General features: G+C 53.7%; 2 protein-coding genes across 12 annotated transcripts in view; one reads left to right on the top strand and one right to left on the bottom strand.

The window, feature by feature from the left end:
* The first annotated feature begins 1,059 nt into the window (after window positions 1-1,059).
* PRR7 (proline rich 7, synaptic) lies at window positions 1,060-11,458 on the top strand. 4 transcript variants are annotated; one of them, XM_081901138.1, is made up of 3 exons: window positions 1,060-1,281; window positions 8,741-9,837; window positions 10,702-11,458. In XM_081901138.1, the coding sequence occupies exons 2-3, from the start codon at window positions 9,429-9,431 to the stop codon at window positions 11,088-11,090; spliced, it is 798 nt and encodes a 265-aa protein (XP_081757264.1). In that variant the 5' UTR covers window positions 1,060-1,281; window positions 8,741-9,428; the 3' UTR covers window positions 11,091-11,458. The 4 variants fall into 4 exon arrangements, with proteins under 4 accessions (XP_081757264.1, XP_081757266.1, XP_081757263.1 ...); XM_081901140.1 differs by lacking the exon at window positions 1,060-1,281 and adding an exon at window positions 1,821-2,269 and having other exon boundaries at window positions 9,524-9,837; XM_081901137.1 differs by lacking the exon at window positions 1,060-1,281 and adding an exon at window positions 1,827-2,269.
* Window positions 11,459-11,943: 485 nt separating this feature from the next.
* DBN1 (drebrin 1) overlaps window positions 11,944-15,339 on the bottom strand; it is a 40,317-nt gene continuing 36,921 nt past the window's right edge. For all 8 annotated transcript variants that reach the window (XM_081901024.1, XM_081901028.1, XM_081901025.1 and 5 more), the window contains 4 exons: window positions 14,649-14,783; window positions 13,791-14,533; window positions 13,081-13,183; window positions 11,944-12,929 (listed from right to left, as the gene is read on the bottom strand). In XM_081901024.1, the coding sequence (XP_081757150.1) occupies window positions 12,859-12,929; window positions 13,081-13,183; window positions 13,791-14,533; window positions 14,649-14,783 (1,052 nt within the window). In that variant the 3' untranslated portion in view covers window positions 11,944-12,858. The remainder of the gene's footprint in view (window positions 12,930-13,080; window positions 13,184-13,790; window positions 14,534-14,648; window positions 14,784-15,339) is intronic.

Raw genomic sequence — 15,339 nt, 5'->3', positions numbered from 1 at the left:
CCCCTACCCTGTGGTGAGGTGACAAGGTTATCTGTCCACTTACATTTCCCTGACAGGACTCCTCACAGCTCCCCTTCCCCAGGCTTTGCCAGGCTGGCACGACACTTTTCATTAACTACTACTGAGTGGCAGCTTCGTGTTTCTCCCGGCTCTGTCACCATGACAGCAGCACAGAGAGGCCTGCAGGCTGCATTATTGCTGCCATGGTGTGTGTGCGCCCCCCGCACCCCACCCTGCTTGCTTCTCTGCAGTCAGGAATGACAACTGTCAGCTCTGCAGAGAGCACATGGCTGAGGGGAGGAGGCATTGCTGACCAGCCCCAGGCTCTTCCGCAGGGCTCCTTGCAAATCCTCCAGTAACAATGACCCAGGCAGCCCTTCCAGGCACTATTGCCAGCCCTCTCTGGTCCATGAGGTGAAAGCGCCTAGCACAAAACACAGCCGGCATCATAAATGAGGAACAGAGCACCCAGGGAGTGTGGTGCAGTGATCCTTCCAAACAGCTAATTGTGTCTTTACAAACATTAAAAAAACCTCTGTGCTTGATGGTGTGCAAGTGGTTAAAGGCCAGGATCTGCCATGCTGGCAGGTTGGGTGTTTGTAAGGGGCGATGAGAGACTTTACAACCCCTAGTTAGTAAATATCCCTCACACCTCCCAGACAATCTGCAGGGAGGTTAGACAATGGGCAGAAATGGTGGCTGAAAACCACAAAGCAAGGGTTATTGAAATTCCTGACTTGTTCTTTATAGCAATAAGTCACCAGCTTTGCGGGGAGTGGATCTGTTGTACAAGACCTCCATGTATGACCCGGGATTTGTGCCAGTACAGTGTGTGATTATCCCACCGCAAAAGCCGGCAGCAGTTGGGAAGCACCCTCTCTTGAACAAGGTGTCGGATTGCTGGCCAAGCCATGCCACATTCCACTGGAGGCCTCCCTTGGCTACACCCACCCCTCCTTTCATACCCACCCTTCACATTTGGGTTAAGAAGGAGAGGGGGGCCAGGTAGGGTAAGGGCAAATTTGGGCATGGGCTTTCCATTGTTAACCCTTATCTTGCACCATTTTAAGGAGAGCCTTTGGACATATGCTTCACTTAACTGGGTCCCCTGGGGGACACCTGCACTGGGCATTCCAGAAGAGGAAGGAAAGGCCATGCCACATTAAGAAGGCATCTGCCTATCTACAGGGGGCCTCCAGAACCCAGATCTGAGAATAGCAGGGGATCTGCAGCATGTGTGTCTTCCCAGCACACACCTCAGCGCGGCACGTGCGGTTTTAGGTAACCCGGGGGTCTCCCCCGACCCAAGCCTTTTCTGCTTTCTTGAGGCTTTGCTGTGTTGCTGCTCACCAAGACAAGAGCCTAGGAATAGATTTCCTCTTGCGTCTGTGTGCGTTAGGGTGGCGGAGGTGGGGGGAAGGAGGCTATGAATCAAGGCCTCGGTTCCAGGGACTATTCTTGGCTCGGGAAGCGAGGAGGGAGAGATCACGGATTTCTCTTCGGGGGGGGGGCTGGGAGGGCCTCGGAGGTGCTTTTGCCGGACTTTCCCTGCTGCCTGGCGTTCTCCCCACCTCTGCGCCCCCCGCTTTGGCCCTGACGTGCCGAGGCTACAGTCGTGACGTCGGGAGGAGAGGGAGAAGCCCGCCCGGATCGGAAAGGACAGCGAGGGAGCCAAGCGAATCCCGGCAGGAAATTCCAACGAGGAGCAAAAAAAAAAAAGCAAGCAAGCAAAGGAGCCCCCAAGATCAGCGAGCCCCAGGCGCTGCTGCCACTGCTGTTTGACGCTAGTTAGGTCGCCCTCCCGGCGACCCCCACTGCACCCCACTCCGGACGGCCTTGGAGTCCCGGGGTTTCTCCTAGGAAAGACCCGCGCGCCGTCCCCACGAGGCTGCAGGCCCCCCGAAGTGGGCAGGAAGAGGCTGGCGAGGGCCGCCGCCGCCGGAGGGAGGAGCCAGAGGGCGGGGCCGGCAGAGCAAGCGAGCGAGCGAGGCAGGAGCTGGAGAGAGAAGAAAGAAGAAAGGAAGAGACGCGCGAGCGCTTGCAGCGGCGGCGGAGGAGACAAAGGGAGAGCCCGGCACCGCCCGCGTGGAGCTGCCGCGTCGGGCAATGGGCAAGGCGAGAGGCAGCCCACACGCCTGACGCCGCGCTCTCCTGGCCGCGCCTGCCCCAGCCCCGCTCCACGCCACACCGAAGCCGAAGGGATGGCTCTGCCGGCTTCCCGAGATGGGGCTCCTGCGGGCGATCCCTGATCTCGGCGCTGGAAGTGACGGTGAGGACGAAAAAGGCGAGAGACCCTGTGGGAGTCACCGGGGGCCCATCGAGGCGAGGAGGCGGCGGCAGCACCAGCCACCTGCCAACCGAGGCTCCTCTGCGCTTAGCTGCCTGCCTCCTCCTCTCTTCTCCCCACCCCTCAGCTGCCCACAACTGGTGGAAGGGGCCCGGCCGGCCGCCCCTCTCCCCACGTGCAGCTGCCCCTTAAGGTGCCAGCAGACAGGACTGATGGTCTGCTCGCCCCCAAGCGAGCGGGGCGACCCCAGGGAAGACCCTCCGGGGTTGCAGCTTCGACGCCTCCTGTTGCTTGGGCACCTGGGGACTTGGCATAGCTGGGGAACGTGGCGGCGTCACCCGGCGCTGGCAATGGACTTGCTAGGAGGCGGTTGGCAGGTTGGGGAAGGAACGCGGGGGGGGGGGCAGGAGAGAAGTCCTGCGCGCTCTCGCCTGCCTGGGTTGAGCGCGCACCCATCTCTGCGTTGTGGGGTGTGCGTGTGTGCGCTTGGTGTGTGTGCGCGCGCGCGCAAAAGCCGCCTCTTCGCAACGCCAGCTTGGTAGGTGCATTCAGGTCAGGATCGGTGCCTCTCCTGTTGGCTGGAGCCGCTGTGTTTGCGGGGTAGGGAGGATGATAATGGGCACTGCCACGGCAGAGACGCTATTCCGAGAGGTGGGAAGCATCTTAAGCTAGCTGTAAGCACCAGAGATCATCATGCACCAAGACGGGGGAGAGTGGGAGGGCCTTGCATAGGCCCACTGGGTTTCCCCAAATGCAAGCAGCGTCAGAAGGTTGCTTAAGTGTTTTGAGTGGACAGGGTTAATCGGCCTTTTAGAAAAGAAAAAAACCCCAGATAAATGGCCCCCCTCCCCATCCTTCAAGAGAAGGAGGCACCATGGCTCAGTTGAGAGATCAGGCCATGGTCCTTGTTCCCCAGTTATTCTTGCTCTGATACTAATTTCTGTGCCCCACCAAAACACTTGGCCAAGGAACTTTAGCTACTGTCAGTCTGCAAAGGCAACACTGAGCCAGATCAGTGGTCTGATTTTAGTATAAGGCAGCTTCCTTTGGGTGACAGGCAGTGGCTAAAAAGATGTCAGTGTGTTAAACCTGACCTCCAGGGTTTAATTTATGCCTGGGCTCAGCCCTGGAATTTGCTTTCTAGGCTGCATCTTGATCCTGGACCATAAGATGGAAAAGCAGGACACTCTTAACCTTTGCAGGCTGCCTCACGTGGTCACTATTAGGAGTCAGGTCTTTTAGGGCAACTTGTAAAGCTTATCAGGCAGGAGACAGCAGAAATTAAGTGCCCCTGGAAGCCATAGTGGTTCCTGGACGCCCACTTTAGGAGTGGATGCGTGCATGGCTGTGGATTGCCAGAGGGTCAGATGGACATGCTCAGTGGTCTGTTTGACTTCATGTGTATCAGCTTTAATTTAAATTAAGCTTGGGAGCTTCTGTAGTGGTGGCTAGGTAGGAAAATGTCTTTGTAAGAAGTGCTTGCCTTGAATTTGAGGTGCCCTCTGTGCTATCAGAGAAAATAATTGAGAGCTTGTTCAGTTTCCCATTCAGTGTGGAGACACACACACACACACACACACACACACACACTCTGCTGCTCAGAAATGTATGTAGCCTACTTGTGCACAAGGGCTGTTGGTGTCATCTGCATGGATGAGCAAAGCTGGTGTGCAAGAAGAAGCCACAGCCTGTAACAGTCCTGGTAGGGACATATTACCTGTAAAGGCACCTTATCTTCAGAAGCCAACATGTGTCCTGAGCATATGTCTGAAGATGAATGGGGAAGGGAAGGCCTCATGCCCACAAATGGTGGATCTGACATTGGAGAGGCAAGGAAGCCCAGTGCTCCAGAATCACCAGAGGTTCCAGCTGCAGGCCAGAGCAGTCCCTGTTCTGGATGGATTGGCTGCCTGTGCTTTTAAGGTGGACTACTCCTTTGATGCAGTGCTCCTCCCTCCCTCCCTCCCAACCCCCAACCCTCCAGCAGCCGTAGCCAACACAGCACACCAGTCATCTCAGTGTCCCGTAAGGAGGCCAGATTCATGCTGTGGAGGAGTCCTTGCCAAGGTGCTGCTAAGTCTTTACTTTGACATTTATTGTCGTGATTTGAGGCTGGGATCTGCATTGCCCAGCACAGGCGTAGCTGTTCTCTCCTATCTGAGGAGGAGGGGAGGCACTGGAGTCTCGGGGAGCCGTGCACAGGCCCTGTTGCAATTCCTTCCTGCATCACCAGTTGCAATGCTTTCTATGTAGAAACCCTCAATCACATGCTGAGGTGCATGTCTCCATACTCATCCTCATCTTATTAGGGACTTCTAAAAACACACACAGAAAGGATATTTATAGATAAAGATGAGCTACATTTGCAAGAACCATCCTGGCCTTCTCTGCTGGAATGGACGATTTTTATTAAGTATCTTAAACAGGATGTTAAGGCTGCTGGTGGAGGCATTGCCTTGAGAAGACCTTGGTACTGAGGACCGTGGGATCAGTAAGACAGGGTCATATAGTAGGTTCACTTGGAACACAAGTAGATCCCTGCTGGATCAGACCAGAGGCCTAGCTACTCTAGCTTCCTGTTCTCACAGTAGCCACCCAGTTGTTTTTGGGAAGCTCACAACATCAGGGCAAGACCCCTCTCCCGCTGTTGCCTCCCAGCAGAGGCATATATTGGTCACTGGTTTATGGCCACCTGTAACTGGAGCTTTTTGTCCTGCAGGTGTATGAATATTGCACTGGTCTCTGCTGGGATTATACTGTTCTCATGTACAGCAGAATATTCAGGGAGATCGAGGCAGCTCTGTGACCTCTCCCTTCTGGCCAGCAGCCAGCAATCTCACCGAGTACCAAGGTTGTCCCAGGTGGAGGTCTGGCACTGTGACCTTGTCTTTGTTACAGAGTTCTCTGTCCTCTGCATTTAGAAAGTGTCTGCAATTCTATACTTCTTCAGACGCAGGTTGTATGTGTGTATGTGTTTTTGCACTCAGTTAATTTTAGGAAAGCTGAAGCTTTGTACAATTAGGCAAATCAAAGCAAGCACCCAGGTGAGCCAAAATTGGATAAGATGAGGTAGGCTCTCTCAGATGGCATATTTTGAGGTACCATCAAGGGGAACCAAATTGTCAGTGGTTTTCTTATTACCATTTTTCTTTTTTTAGATCTCCTGGGAGATTTTTTGGGTCATTTTGCATTATACTTTCTTCTAACCAATGGGAAGGTGCAGAGAGCTATGCACAACTCTGTAAATCTTCTCCCTGGCAACTGAATATCCTGTTCATCTCCCACTGTGGCTTTTGAAATTTCACAGACCCCCCCCCCCCCCGTCTATTCATTACATTTATTTCCCTGCTTTCCTCCGCGTTACTCAGAACCACATACCTTGCCCCTCTGCTATTTTTTCTTCACAACAACCCAGTGGGCTGGGCTAGGCTATAGGATAGTAACTGAACCGAGATCACTCAGCGAGTTTCATGACTGAGTGTGGATTTGAACCCTGGTTTCCCTGATCCTATCCCAGTACTCTAACCACTTAACCAGCCTGTCATGACACATTGCTTAACCTTACAAGCCTGCCTTCATGGCAATAAAGGTTAGAAACATATTTTAAACATAAAATCTGGTCTTCCCGGAAAGCTGAATTCAGTGCCTATTAACAATTTTCACCTTTGTACAACGTGATCATTTGCAGCCTTTTTTGTGGGCATTTAGTTAATGTCAGCTTGCTGTTGACCTAATCACGCAGAAATTTTGTAGTTCCTTAGAAAATCCTGTTTTTAATTAGCAGATTTGGGGGGAGAGTAAACTGGGAGGAAGGGGGGGAGCTTGACTTCATCTTGGCAATCTCCCCTGTTGCTGCCATATTGGCAGCTGCAAAGTTGTTCTTCCTGGGCTTGTTTTAGCTCAGTCACACTACCTTGATGGAGCCACCAACTGGGACACGTGCATTCAAAGAAGGGACAAAGGACATTCCCACTCAACCCGTGTTTCACGGGCTGCTTCATTTCCTGTGTGGATTCAGCCACCCACCTGCTTACCCAGTTACACTTCCTTTTCTAACCACTTCTGAATGTAAACTTGACAGTCGTAATGTAACTTGTGTTTTTAATAATGGGCCTGCACATAGATAAGTAGAAAGGCTTATTTATGTGCCTTGTCAAAGATTCAGAAGGCCTATAGCTCAAGGTAATATATAGTTCAGTTGGCTGAGTCCCAGATGGAATATTTTGGAACTATATGGATAATAACAAAGGAAAGGATCCAGACAAGCACCACACAGGTGGCATTCAAACCCAAAACTTTAGTATAGGGCCATTATGAGGAAGACGTTAAACAGTGGTCAACTGTATTGAGGCTAGAAGACTGACATTTCAGGCATTTTCTGTGATTGGCTGGCCTGTGGTGTCTCTTCTAACTAAATAGTTTAATGCTTACTGGTATTGATTTGCACCTGCCTTGTGATGTATGGCAGGCAGGTGGAAGGTAAACAGCAGCCTACTCAGACCAGGGTCCTTGTTTCTGACAGAGCACTCAGTGCTTGTTGACTGATGGGCTTCTTACAAAGAACGCTTGGCCTTGATCTGACCTGATGTGAAGCAAGAGAACAGATCCAGGAGCACAGCTTAGTTGCTAGCTGTTAACCTTAACTGTTAATGGCTGCTGATCATGCACTCTGGCTCTGTACATTTAAAACACACCAACAGGGTTGGCAGCTGACAGGGGCTCTCGGTAAGTGAAGGAGATCCACACAAGGCTGAAGCTCAGCCCACTTCTTAAGTTTTAGCGGCTGGTTTGGGCTCTGATAAGAAGGCTGGCTTAGTGTAAGCAATAGTAAAAGTTTGCAGGCTTATCTCTTAATGCCTTGATATGGTGGGGAATACCCTCTCAGCTGTGTTTGAGGTGACAGTGAGATATTTTTAAAGGAGAAATGGAGTTGTTCCTCAGTACAGAGTTACTCAGAAAGGTCTAATCCCAAATAGGTCCTGTAAACATTTGGGGAAGTTCTGATGACACTTTGAAAGGCCATTCTATGAACGGTGCTTACAGAGATTCCCAAGTTAAATAGGGTGCACACTAGCTGAAAGTGGGCAACAACAGGCCTCTCTACCTGGCCCTTGGTTGCACCCTCCCTGCCTAGGCCACGCCCCCTGCTGCCCTGTTCTGCAGCCTCCTTAAGTGTGTTTGCCTGGGTGGAATGTGGAATACCTCTTGCTACATGTGTGCCTGTCCAGAATGCAGCCTAAGTGTACAAAGGCAAGATTCAGATCACCTCACCCCCACAGCTTGTGATCCGCTGCAGTATACATGCAGGAGGAATTCTCCCTCTCGAGTGATTGTGATTTCCTGAAATGGGGTTCTAGGATGAGTCCATTTATGAAATATCCTGGGAATAACGTACTTACTTGCCTTGGTTTATGGTGGCCTAGCTACTGGCAGACCTCAGAACTAACAAGCAATGAACTAAGCAGGCAGGAGGAGGGCGGAGGTGTAGCTGATGGTGGGGCCTTTACCTGATGCAAGTGTCAAAGTTCAGTTTTAGCTCAGGGCGACCTGCTTCATGCTTAGTGGTCCCTAAGCTGCATTGGAAACAGCTTTGCTATGAATGGGAGGTTGTTGCTTGGCATCCATTACCTGGGGGTAGGGGGTAAGCGAAGGCAGAGAAGGAGGAATCAGCACACATCTTGGCAGTGTGTGATGTGCCATGTGGAGAGCAGTCCCTTGAGGGGTGAAGCTGTGACATGTGTGGGCAGGAGGCTTCTGTGATGGTTTGTGGATGAGCAGAGGAGTGCTGTTGGGCTAGCAGTGCCATCAGGAGGAGAAGTGAGGTAGTGCTCTGGTACTTCTCTTGGCCTCTCCTGGTGCTTTTGTGCCCTGCTGTTTCGTGAGTTCTCCCTTTCACTGCCACAGCAGCAGCAGCAGGTCTGGAATTTGGGTTTGCTTCATCCCTGGCAGTTTATTGCCTCAGTCGGAAATGACCAGGGCAATGGCGGCCCACAGCTTTGGTTGCAACCTGTGCAAGGAGCATACCTGAATGCCATAAGCCCAGCCTGATCTGTGAGTGTTCAGTGCATGAATGAGAGTGGGCGCATGTGATGGTGAGTGTGTGGGTGGTACTGTAGCCGCATGAAAGGGGGCACATGCCCACTTGGTAGTCACAGGCTTAGATTGCTGGACAGGGGTCGGAGGCTGTACAATACACCCAATTTAACCAAAAGCTTTCCTCCCCTCTACTTTGCAGTTGCAACTGGTGGGAAGCCCGGCCAAGCCGCAGGCTTTTGTGTTCAAGGCGAGGGGCAGTGTTTGCAGTCAGGGTCTAAGCTCTACACCCCTTCATTGGACCACAAGTGGCTTGTGCTCATTAGCTGGGGAGGGGCTTAGAGCAGGCAGGGTGGGTTCTTCAAAATAGCACTTGTCTGTCCCCTCCTCCAATCAATGGCATTGTCTGTCTGTTTGCAGGGAGCGAGCTCCTGTCGGAAGTGCTGTTGGCCCTGCAAAGCCCCGAGCCAGCAATGGGAAGAAGTTGGGCTGGGTGCTGGTGTTACTGGTCGTGTTACCCCAAGTATCCAAGAACTCAGGCGTTTGAAGAAGAGAGCACAGGCCGTGCCCATGAGCCTTCCCAGCACTCTCCTTTCCTCCCTTGGGCTCCTTTAGGAGCCAGAACTCCCCCCTCTCCGTGAAAGGCCCAAGCCTGTGCCCCAGTCTCCGGCCAACCTCTTCCATGGCTGCAGTTGTGGAGCACCTCCGGGAGGCCGCGTAACTCACAAGGGGCTGAGCTGCTGCAGACCCTGCTTCCACAGCCTTGACTGAAGCAGGGCCCTGTTGGTGGTGGCCCCTGGATTGTACTGTGGCTGAAAGAGAGCACCCTACACAATCTTTGGGGGAAAAGGCGAAACTGGACGTACAAGGAGAGCCGAGGGGAAGCTTGTGATCCCATCAACATGACTGGGCAGCAAGGGAGGAAGCAGAGCAGGCAAAGGCACCCGCAGAATTAAGCCTAGTCCCTGCCTCTTTGCAGAAGACCCAAAAGTGGGGGAAAGAGAAAAAAAGTCTCCTGCCCACCCACCACCCCCAAAGCTGGAACTGAATAAACTCCTTGGCTTCAAAGCTCGTAGGGTGAAACCTCTGCCAGTCCTCTGGAGCGAAGATGGTGATGTCCCACGGCACCTACACCTTCCTCACCTGCTTTGCCGGCTTCTGGCTGATCTGGGGGCTCATTGTGTTGCTATGTTGCTTCTGCAGCTACCTGCGGCGGCGCATGAAGCGGCGGCAGGAGGAGCGGCTGCGAGAGCAGCACCTGCGCACCCTGGAGATGGAGCCCCTCCACTACGAGGGCTATGGGGGCCCTGCCTATGGGGGCTCTGGCTATGGGGGCGGGTACATCAGGAACCCACCGGGCATCGCGGTACCTCACCGACTCCGGATCGAGCCCCATCGCCCTCACCTCCCACCCCCGAGGCCGTGGAGCTGCAGGCATGGTAAGGGCACCCGAAGGGGACTGAGCCCACTCCTGGTGCAGAATACGGTCGCGTTTGGGAGGAGCGCTGCTTCTGCAGGTGGGTAGCTGGCTGGCGAGAACAGGAAGTCAGGCCGTTGTTTCATCTAGCATAGGACGGGCTGCACTGGCTGGCAGGGGCTCCCCAGGGTTTCACGCAGGAGTCTCCCCACCCTCTCTGGAGATGCTGGGGATTGAACCTGCAACCTTCTGCATGCAAGGCAGATGCCCCACCACTGAGCTACAGCTAAGGGAGCCAAAGCTGCCTCCAGCAGGCTTGAGGGTTCAGCCTTCAGACCAAACTGCTATTCACCCAGAGCTTGCAAAGTTTCAGCTTAATGGCAGCTTCAAACAACATATGAAGGAATGAAAGGAAACGTTGCTTTGGGCTGCCTTCAGAAGTCTTCTAAAAGTCAGATAGTTGTTTATTTCCTTGACATCTGACATGAGAGTGTTCCACGGGGTGGGTGCCACTGCAGAAATGGCCCTCTGCCTGGTTCCCTGTAAATTCACATCTCGCAGTGAGGGAACTGCCAGAAGGCCCTTAGAGCTGGACCTGTGTCTGGGCTGAATGATGGGGGTGGAGAAGCTCTTTCCGGTATGCAGGGCTGAAGTGGGCAGGATCTCAGGAGGCTTATTTAAGAGGAAGGTGGGGTCAGAATGCCCATTCTGTGTATCCAAAGTCTTGCACCATCCCTGATCCCATTTGCTTGCCTGTGAAGTGTAGGTCTGTGGTTGTAGCCAGTTCTTGGGTTGTGATAATAGAGCTTAGGGTGTTTGGGTCTCTGTCTCTCCCCAAACCTTGCTCAGGACAGATGAGCTTGTATTTTGTATGCCTGGGGGGAAGAGAGCAGGCAATGGTGGGATGGCACGCTTAACTGTATCAGTTCCTTGCACTCGGTCACTGTGATTGCTTTGCTTGCAGAACCAGATCCATCCAAGCCACCTTGCTACGAGGAAGCAGTGCTGATGGCCGAGCCGCCACCGCCTTACAGCGAAGTGCTGACGGATACGCGCGGCTTGTACCGCAAGATCACCACCCCCTTCCTGAGCCATGAGCAGCCGGAGAAGCAGGAGCAGCCGCCCAGCTACAAGCCCCTCTTCCTGGACCGGGGCTACAGCTCAGCGCTCCACCTGCCCAGCACAGCCAGCCGGGGCCCCACCTGCACCAACCTCTACTTGGAGGCTGAGCACTCGCAGCGCATCTTCCCCAGCTGGACAGACTCAGAATTCAGCGCCAGAGACAGCTATGAGCCGGGGCCCTGGCACCTGCCGGTCTCAATGCCTTTGTTTGGCAGGACTACTGCAGTTTAGCACGCCATGCTGCGCCCTGGGTGGGACTGTGGCTGCTGCTGCTGCTACACACAAGCTGGAGGATCCCGGCAGCCTGTTTGTTCCCTTGGCCTGCGGGAGCCACCAAGCCTCTCAGTCCGAGCCTTCCAGCCATGTCTGGGCCATGAGCCCTCGCAGTGCAAAGATCTCCCCCCCCCCCAGTTGCTCTTTGACCTCCTGGCCAGGGTGAGATTGGGGCTGGTCTCCCCATCTCGCCCACTTCCCTTTTTCTGGGCCCGCTATAGGCTCTGTTGGTGCTGACTGCAAGGGGGCCTTTGGGTTCGTTTCCTATTTTTCGTTTGTTACATTTTGAAAATAATAAAAGTTTGTGGAACCTGATTTATTACAAACCTGGTGCTGGGTGGTTGATGAGTTGGTGCTGCGAAAATGGTAGGTGTGCTGTGCTTTTAAAGATTCCCATGTGCACTGTGGCAGGAAGTGAAGCAAGCCCATTCCTAAATAATCCCACAGAATTAGGAGGATGGAGGCCTAGGCATGTTCCAGAAACACATTCCTTTGTTGGCAGCGACATCTAGTGGTGAGTTCTCCTGCTCAGGCTATGACTTCATGCAGGGCCCACTACAGACCACACAATGCCACGTTCAAAGTGTTCCAATTGCTTAAAATAATAATTCCCCTCAGCTTTCATACCCCTACCCCATCAAAGTACATTTTTGGCCCTTAAAAGCAGCTACTGAAAAAACTCTGAATAAGAGATCAGCCGTTTTGTGCCTGTGGAATATGCCCACCTGACCACCCAGTGGTCTTGCGTTGCCTCATTAATCCTGCCCCACCTTTGAAAGCAAAAAAAGGCACCCTGTACTACAAAGCCAGCTGCCCTGCTTGGAATCAATTTATTTATTAACATACATAAGCACATTGCTGTTACAGAATTTGTGCTTTCAAAAAAACAATTACTGTACGTGAGAGAAAGGAAACCAAGCATGGAATGAAAGAGGAAAGAGGGTAGGGAAAGAGGAAAGGGTTTTTTTGGAGGGGGGGAGAGCCCACCCAGAGTCTCCCCTTGTCCCAGGCTCTCAGGGCAAATAAAGGCCTAAGGAGAAGGGTCTGAAATGGGCTTATTTCTGAAACAAGAGGGGCATTTGGGCACAGAACTCTGGAGGGGGGAAAGTTCCTTGCTGCTAGAGCCCAGAGATGGACGGGGCTCTCCTTTGCTTCCCTGGGTGCCTCAGGTGTGTGTTGGGGGGACCAAACAGAGAAGTGGGGGGATGGGAGCCAGAGCCTTGCCCAGACAAGGGCCATTTTATTGCCATATTTTATTTTAAATTCGTGCAAAATACTCAAAACTCTGGGCAGAGTCTGAGAGGAGGAAGCGACCCTCCCCACCCACCCCCAAGAGCAGCACTCACAGGAGATCAACCCAGATGGTATACATGGCATTTGGGGGAGTGTCAGGAAAAACCCAATGGGCTAAGAGGCAATTGGAAGGGGGAAGGATCTGCAGGGAAGCTACCAACAAAGAGGGGGACCAGGCAGATTTACACGTTTCCTATTTGACAACATTAGAAAAACAGGGAGAAGAGAGAGAGAGAGAGAAAGAGAGCTGGAAAAAGTTACCCCGGAGTACCATGGAGAATATCCTGTCTGGCTGGGGCACAATCTTAGGCCCTGGACCGCAGGGCTACAATACGGAGCAAGCAGGCACCAGGCCCTCACTGCGGCTGCTCCAGGCTTGCACTCGCTGGGCTCGCTGGGTGCAGGATACAGGAGTCGGGCAGGGGAGCTGGCCTTAAACGCTGCCCCCAAAGTTCTCCTCGTCTTCTGGCACTGGGTCCGCATCCCAACAGGTGATATCAATCTCTGAGGGGGGAATCAAATGCATGACCTGTGAGGGAGGGTGGCTGGCTCTTTCCCCCCCTTTGAAATGGGGTGGTCCCCAAAGCCCACTCTTCGAGGGGTCCCCAGAAGAGGAAGCCTCCCTCCCACCTGCCCATCCATCCCTGATCCTCACCTGGGGGCTTATTGTAGAACACTGGAGGAGGAGCTTTAGCAGATGGTTCTTCTGATTGGTTAAAGTCTTCATCTTGTGATTGGCTGAAATAACCCTCGCTGGTCTGGAAGAGAAAAGCAAAACGTGGCATGTGCTGTGCTTTGGAAGGTGTCCCTATTCTTTCCCTTCCCAGTTAACCCAGAGCAACAATCACTTTCTGGTTTTGTACTCTCAGACAACGAAGGCCCGAGGAGTAAAATGCTCAAGCTACCCATGAGCTAGCACGTGTGAAAGGGTCCAAAAGTTCGTGGAACATGCATGGTGTAAAGACTGCAGCAAGGTGCACATATTAAGTTGTTCATCATCATTCTCCAACATTAATAAATAAAAGAATATTTTGTCTGTGTGTGTATAAATAAGACATGAAAGAAGATGTGTCCTGCATAGGGAAATTTTTAATGTTTGATGTTTTACTGTGCTTGGCGTTTTAATTTGTTGCAAGCCACCCAGGGTGGTTGGGGCAACCCAGTCAGTTGGGCAGCACATAAATAACAAAATTATTATTATTATTACTTCCCCAGTGGCAGGGGCCAAAGGAGACACACTTTAAATGAACACGAAGCAGCAAGCTGTGGTACCTCATGATCCTGTTTTGATCTGCAAGGCCGGGCCAGGAGCTTTCAGAAGTGCTCCCCAGGCCCTGCTGCCAGCCTGAGCGCCCCCCTCCTCACCTGCGTGCTTTCCTTTTGGGCAGTCTCCCCGTTGGTGAGCAGCTGGGGCTCTTGGTGCACCCCGGAAGCTTCCTGCAGGGCGTGCTGGTAGCTGAGGGTCATCTGGTGCAGCCCCTCAATGGCAATGATGCTGGCTGGCTCTTCATCCTGCTCAGCATCGCAGAAGGTGGCCGGGGGCTCGGGCAGGTCGTTGAAGTTCAACAGGTTGTCTTCCAGGAGGCTGGCAGAGGGTGGGGGCTCCACTGCCCCTGGGGGGGCATCCACCTCGACCAGCATGGGGGTGGCGGCGGGCGGCCCGTCGTGAAGGTCCCACGGGGCTGGGGTGGGGGGCCCGCCCTGGAGCTCCCAGGCGTCGGGAGGGGTGGGCTCGGCAGCGGCGCTGTCGTTCTGCCACAGGTCGAGGATGTTCTCTGACGGTGGGGCAGGGGGCTGGGAGAACCCAAAGGCCTCGCCCAGATCCAGGGCGCCTTCGTTCTGCATGGGCAGAGGGGCTGCTGGGAACAGAGGCTCTTCTTTAGGAGGCGGGGCATCTGGGAACAGAGGCTCGTCTTTGGGCTCTGGAAACACCAGGTCTTCCGTGGGGCCAGCCCCGCCTTGCTGCGGCTCTGCCCAGTCCGCTGCCTGCCAGGCTGTGGCCCCCACAGGGGGCTCCTCGGCCTTCTCCATCGGAGGCTCCACGCTGGCAGGGGCCCAGCTCATTGCGGATGCCACCGCTGTCTCGTCGCTGCTGGGGCTGGAGGAGTCTGCAGAGGGGAGGAAGCGAGAGAGGAGGTTCCTCAGCAGACCTGGAGGGAGGGAGCCCGCAGCCGAAGGACCCGGGAGAGGGGCAAGCCATAGGGGCGAGGGGGCTGCACGTACCTTTCAATGCACCCTGCTGCGTTACCTCATCCAGGGCCCGCTCAATCTGCTCCCCAACAGGCGTCGAGGCTGTGCTGGAGTCGCAGGGGCTACTGGCGGAGGCAGAGACCTTTCTGTGCGTTTCCGACTGGCTGCCTGTGAAGGAGCCACACGGGCGCTCAGGTGGGGAGCCCACAAGTCAAAGGCCACGACACCCCCCTAGCCACAGGGCCCGCCAGTTGCACTCCCAAGCACGCAGGGCAGCTCCGTTTGAACAACATCGACGGCAACAAGGCACCAAGATCTGACTCCTCCTGAAATGTGCAATTTCCCCAACTTACCCAGTCGACAAAATTAACCGGCTGCCCTTCAGCGACCCTAACCCTATAGCAAGTTATATGGCATAAAGGTTTCACTTTGCTTTTTGCGGACAATTGTGCTGGATACGGAAGGAGTGAGAGGAAGGGGGAAAAAGCCCTCTTTTGCGGAGGGTGGAGGCAGAACTCTTGTGTCATGTACAACCATGGGGGCCCTGAAGTTCTCTATGTCAAAATTAGGAATGAGGAAACCGTGGCTCTCCCAGCTCCCATTGTCCACAGCCATCATGGCCAATGGTCAGGGATGATGGGAGTTGTAATCCAGCAACACTGGGAGGCCAGTTTCGCCACCCCCTCCTTTATAGAATAGGACGTATCCTCCCCTTTTTACTATC

This window comes from Podarcis melisellensis (genome assembly GCF_964234715.1).
Source record: "Podarcis melisellensis genome assembly, chromosome: 2".
In the NCBI taxonomy this organism is placed as follows: Eukaryota; Metazoa; Chordata; class Lepidosauria; order Squamata; family Lacertidae; genus Podarcis; species Podarcis melisellensis.
The sequence above is the reverse complement of the archived record's forward strand: the minus strand, read 5'-3'. Positions and strand labels throughout refer to the sequence as shown.

Coding starts and splice junctions, on each gene's coding strand:
- PRR7 (XM_081901138.1), top strand. CDS start 9,429: ATGGTGATGTCCCACGGCACCTACACCTTCCTCACCTGCTTTGCCGGC. Junction 9,838..10,701: donor GAGGAGCGCTGCTTCTGCAG/GTGGGTAGCTGG, acceptor CTTTGCTTGCAG/AACCAGATCCATCCAAGCCA.